Raw genomic sequence first — 6,000 nt, forward strand, 5'->3', positions numbered from 1 at the left:
CCATTCATATTACAAATGGGCCCATATACACATCTTTGTCCTTTGGGCTGAGGGGCTACAGCAGAGGGAAGCATGCAATAGCCACTGATAAGATGTTTTTGCTGCCAGCTTGGGATATGTAGTCACTGATAATTAAGGCTATGGGACTGCTATACAAGGTTATTAAATGTATTGTTCTGTATACTTTGGAGCACACATGGACAGGAATATCATGAACAATGTCTTTCCAGACAAAGGAAGGCCAATCTGTAAAATTTTATGAATCAGCAATGAAGCCCCAAAATTGCTGACAGTACAATAGTAAACTCGCCAGTTAGCTCTTATACCTACACAAGCAAGATTTTAGTGGTATTGGGTATTAGTGATGGTTGTGGATGCAGCTGTTCTAATTCCAGAAAGAAGAAGAAAAAAAAAAAAAAAAAAAGAGTGACCTAGAAGGTCTGGGTTGCCCAGAACTGAATCAGTGGTGTTAGGCTAAATAGGTGTACTTGCAAAGCATGTTTTATGCACTTAAATAAAATCAGTCTGTGGATTATTTTTAGACTGGTTTATTTAGTCATGATGCATTGAAAGTATTCGCAAATGAGTAATTCTTTTCTGGCCTGCATGCATGTGAACTGAGTCAATACTCACCTCAAAATCAGTTGAGCATCTGGGTGTAGGGTAATGCATTGTTTTTCAAGCAAGTAAAATTTTTAGAGTAAATTAATATATATATATTTATCCCATTAGAATAAAAACTGAAATTTAGAGGTTTTTTTCAAGAACAGCTAAGAGAATTAATTTTTAAAATAACACTGCAAATGGGCTTGAATGACAAGGGTAGTGACAAACAACGGATTGGGTGTCGTGTGAGGAAATGACTGTTCCTGCTTACCTATTTCAGAAGAAGAGCAGGAAACCTCAGGGGATTTTGGCAGTGGTGGATCTGTTGTGTTGCTGGATGATTTGGAAGAGGAACCTGAAGCAGCAAAAAAAGACAAAGAAGGAAAACTGAAGATTCATGTAAGAGCAGCTAATGAAGATGACGAAGATGAAGATGATGATAAGGATGATGAAATTGGCTATATATGGTAGTGCCCATCATTCTAAGGACTCACATTTTGCACAATATTGCAAGTCACATCATATCTCTGCAATTGTATCTGAGAGTACCTGGCACAAATATTCCCTCTCTACTGAGTTTAATTTTGTATGGTCTCTTTAATTTGGAAGACAGCTTTTTCTTTTTTTTTTTTTCCAGTGAGGACTGTTTGGAATTCAGCTTTTTTTCAGTTGGTTTGGGGGATTTTTGTTCTAATCCACAGGGGCAATGAATTTTGTTTCAAAAACATTTCATGTCTTAATCCTCAATTGCACAGCTTATGAAATATATTGTGTGAAAGAAGAATCACAGAAGGGGCTCAGCAAACTGGCACAAGGTTTAGGAGTCCTTCTGTTGTTATCAAACATAGACAATTTGTATCATAAATTGTTACCTGGATCATATCAGAAACAGTAATTTTTCTTTCATGAAAAAGGAAAAGTAGGCGTCTCCTTCTCTATTCCATATTTGTTGTGTTCCTCTAGGGTAAGTCTCTTTGGATACTGATTTCTGGCTTCCTAGCACCAGGGGCTTAATCCAGAAAGAAACCCTCTGGTTTGGTGCTGATTTTATTCTTACATTCTTTGAGAATGAGTCCAACAGGCTTAGCCCAGCCCACGCTGAAAACCAAACCCACTGGAGCATAGATCAGCTCTCTGACAGAGTTATTTTGGTTAAGCAACATGGCCTTGATCTTGAGAGATGCTGAGAACCTGCAGCTATCACGGACCGAGCCCTGTGGGCAGGGAACAGAGTCCGTCTGACTATCAAAGTGTTTGAGCAAAGAGTGTCATCAATCTGTAGCAACATAACCGCCTCCACAGGCATTCTTCAGCTCCTGTCTGACCTCATTTGCACTAAGTGCACTAATGTCACACGGGCAGCCTCCGCTCCCAACTCACACACTGTGGGTCTGTCCAGTCTTTATTTACTCTAAGCAATCCCTCATTGCAAAGCTGTATAGCTTTCAAAGACACTAACCATCAAAAGTAATAAGCTGTCATTTCTATAATTTAAATAGTTAATATTTATTTGGCCTGTTTAAAATAGCAACTTTAAGTGGGAGTGTTTCAAAAGCTTAACTCCTCTGCTCAGTGTGACAAGCTGCACACTCCTAACACACACGTAAAAGAGACTAGTATTAAAACACAATCTGTGACTCCCTCAGCATCATCCCTGTATTTATAGCTCTACAATTGTATCACAGCACACTGACATTAAATTATTTGCTGTGTCCTTTCCCATGGCAGTTCTCTGATGCAAGAATATACTGTGGTGACCTTTCATTATTTTTGCTGTTTTTCAGAAATGCTGCCCATTGATGTCGATGAGTTACAGCAGGAGTGCATTTGGCAGATCAATATTTCTAAAGGGAAAAAAAAGCCTTTTGGTTGTAGATGGCTAGTATATAACTTTGACTGGGCAGTCTGCACATGCTTTGAGAGCATTCCTGGCTCCCCCTCTGGCTGTGTGACTTGGGTGTGTTTGTGTGAGTTCTTTGGCTTGTGGCTTTCATGATCAGAGGCTGCCATTTGGTGCTTCTCCTCAAGGTCAGGATCAGTAAATGGTGACCGACCACCAGGGAGGCGTGTGGCAGCCCTTAGCAGTGTGCTAGAGCCAGTTCTCTCGCTGGGAGAAGTTGCAGGAAGGGCCACATTGGGTGGAGGCGTTTAATGAAAGCCCGAATAGTATAAATATTTCAGTGTGGATGCTTACGTGACAAGGCATTTTCAAGGTTTCAAACTCAAGGGAAAGACAGCACGTGAGCTCTTTGCCAGTCCAGCAGGTGGGACTCCCATAGCTTTGGACGTTTTTCTGGGTACCATAATTGAGCTGCTGGGTTGGGAAGCAGCTGTAAGTATTTTAGCAGTGCCCATGATTTGCCTATGATTTATTTTGCAGAATGAAAAATGTGCTTATTACATAGAGAAATAATTAGACTTTTTTTTTTTTTCCTCTGAATTAATGTTGGCTCTAGATGTGCTGACAGTATGGAGTCAAAACATATTCCAGAGAATTCCTTTATGCTAGGAAAGCAGGGACATACCGTGCTGGTTGGCAGAAGTCACTTTTCCAGAAACACTGTCCCAGGAGCTGTGGTCCTCACACCTCTTCAGAGCCAATGCCCACTGCAAAACCTGTTAGGGCTCTGCAGCCCATCTCCCCGTCCGTGCAGGACCTCTGCATTCAGATGGGAGTGGAAAAGCAATACAGAAAAGGCAGTCCTTTCACACACCACATGTTGCAGGGGCTCAGGCGTTGTCTCCTCTTTCATTTTCTTTTTCTCTAGATCGATGATCTGGGAACAAATACCAAGCCTGCACGCGCGCACACACACACACATGTACACACACACACACACACATGTACACACAGCCCCACTGGCCTGGGTTCGTGTTGATGCCCCTATCCAGGTGATCATTCAGTTACCTGTTCCAATTGGTCTTCCGAATCTGGGCCAGCATCAGGAAAATACAATTTTATGGACTATGTTCAGTAGGCTACAGCGACAGCACAGTTTAAAGAGAATGATATCAAATAATAATGTGTCATAGCCTTGTCAGGCAGATGTCAGACAAACGTTTGTGCTTTGAGTGGCAGCTCAGACTGCGGTTTGCTTTGAGCGTGTTACCCAAAACTACAAAGCTATTTAACAAAGTCCTTCTGAAATCCACTGGCATTGGTCAGTGGTCAGGGGAACTGCAGGCTATATAAACATGTGTGTTTGTGTACATTTATATACATATTTGTGTGTATAGATGTATATTTATGTACACACATATAATGTAGATACATGTGTCCAATTTGAGACATTCCTCTAAGAAGATGCTTTATTTCTTTAAAAGGAACCAGCCACTCTACCAAGAACCAGTTCTTTGTTGGATCAAGCCCCTTCCATTCTTCATGCTTTGTAAAAGATTTAATTTGCTTGTGGCTTAATTGAATTCCTTTCTTTTCTTCTCTTTCTTTTATTTTTTTCCTTTTCCTTTTTCTTTTTTCTTTCTATTTTTTTCTTTTTCTTTTTCAAAGCAGAACTTCCCATCTGAATCAAGTCATTGACCTTTCAAATATTTTCTTATTGTGAAAAATGGAATCAGAGTTGTCCCGTTCTTTTAGAGACACAAACCAATTTTTAATCTCATTTTCTTTTCATATTAGAGACTATGAAATACTGTTAGGCATTGCTTTATGGTTCAAGGTGTCCTTTTAACTACTGTGGTTAAATCAAAATCTCCTTGAGTTCAGATTTCAGCACAGTTGGGTTTTTTGGGTCATTACTAGACTTTGCTGTGAACACAAAGAATCCTTTTCCTTTTTTTTGCCCTTTTTAAGCCGTTCCATACTATTATTTTAAACCATTAGAAATGTTTATTTAATATTTATTCTACAGTTTATATTGAAAATGTAAAGTTTATATTTAAAACAACACTGTTTGTTAGTGAATGCTTCTCTTTGCCTCTCCAGCCTAGTCTGTTAGTCTCAGTGTACATTTCTGGCATGGGAATATTTTGATATTAGAAGTTTTGTAGCATTTTTCCCCTCAAGCAGCAACTGACATAGATCTAAGGTCATCACTCGATACAGACCACCAGATCGCCCGAGCTTAGCTTCCTACATTTGTTGGCTTTTATTGCAGGCCCTTCTGTACGCCATTCAAGTTCCTTTAATACATAGACTGCTTTGTACAGTTACTATACATCAAAAAGCCCTTTCTACAGTAGGTGGTTTTTGGTCTTTTTATACTTTTCTCAATGCTGTTGATGTCCGTTACTGTTAAATGTGTAGATCTGTAAGGAGAGATCCAAATATTATGTGTTTCAGTTTGATGTCCCTACTGTAGATGGATGTAGACTATCATAGTAAGTAGAATTGCATAGTAAATTCTGAATGCTTTTTCCATAAGGAGTTAAGTGGAATGTGAACATTTTGCTATATTTCTTTGGTTAACTGTAAATGCTTAACTGTAGTCTGAAATAGTTGCATTTTTGTCTGTCTCAATAAATTTTAATTTGTCTGCGACTCCTGATTGCCTGTCTTAAATTTTATTAAACTTTGGGGATCAAAAATACAGCAGTACCTTGAGTCAGCATTTAATCATGCATGGAAATGGATGGTCTTTTATATTTGGTTTATACCTTTTACCTCTGTTCAATGTCAGCTGTAATCTGTGAAGTTAATGTAAGGTCTCTAGAAAGCTGTATTTTAAAAGCAGTAATGAAACCAAACTGAAAGCAATAGCTGTACCAAAACCAGAACTTTACAAATTAAATTAAAATTGTTTCTTTAAGGAAACTAGCTGTAGAAGGGGGTGGGGGAAACTTTCAGGGTTATTTCCTCCCCTGTTTGCAAATCACATTTTTATATCTCTTCTGAAGGTTTTCTGGGCAATTCTGTAAACACAGCCACATTCACATTGTTATATACAGTATAAATGAAGACAAAAACATTGAATACAACTGGGGGGAAGCCATTCTCACTTATAAATAGTTTTTGTGACTCTGTTACTAAATTTTGGCTTCCACTTTATTAACTAAGTTTAAACAGGAAAGGTTATTACAGTGCTAATTACAGAATTTAAAATGTTATCACCTTTCTTCTGTATGTGCAAATATTTTAGTTAATATTAAAGTACCACATGAAAGAATTAAATACATTTTCAAATATTAATGCAATTATGATCTCATCTAATAGATTTATAACGTCTGTCCTTAAGCTGTTGGCTGAGCTGTTTCATCTAGAACCAGAAACTGCCCAGAACCTACCTTAAATTTCTGTTAAATTGATCTCATTCATTAGTTTATTTTTACTACTGGTAACCCACATTACTTTCCAGTATGCTGCCTTACCTGACTCTTGAGAAGAAATGAGCTTTTCCCTTTCCAAAACCCATGAGACTCTTTGAAGTGCTTGGTCTT

The 6,000-nt window shown here is 38.5% G+C and overlaps 1 protein-coding gene across 1 annotated transcript in view; it reads left to right on the plus strand.

Moving 5' to 3' along the window:
• Positions 1 to 5,104, plus strand: part of SPOCK1 (SPARC (osteonectin), cwcv and kazal like domains proteoglycan 1) — a 287,906-nt gene extending 282,802 nt beyond the window's left edge. The window contains exon 11 of the mRNA XM_084535944.1: positions 887 to 5,104. Within this exon, the coding sequence (XP_084392070.1) occupies positions 887 to 1,077 (191 nt within the window). The 3' untranslated portion in view covers positions 1,078 to 5,104. The remainder of the gene's footprint in view (positions 1 to 886) is intronic.
• The last annotated feature ends 896 nt before the right edge of the window (positions 5,105 to 6,000 follow it).

The sequence above is a fragment of the Aythya ferina genome (assembly GCF_964211825.1).
Source record: "Aythya ferina genome assembly, chromosome: 14".
Classification (NCBI taxonomy): Eukaryota; Metazoa; Chordata; class Aves; order Anseriformes; family Anatidae; genus Aythya; species Aythya ferina.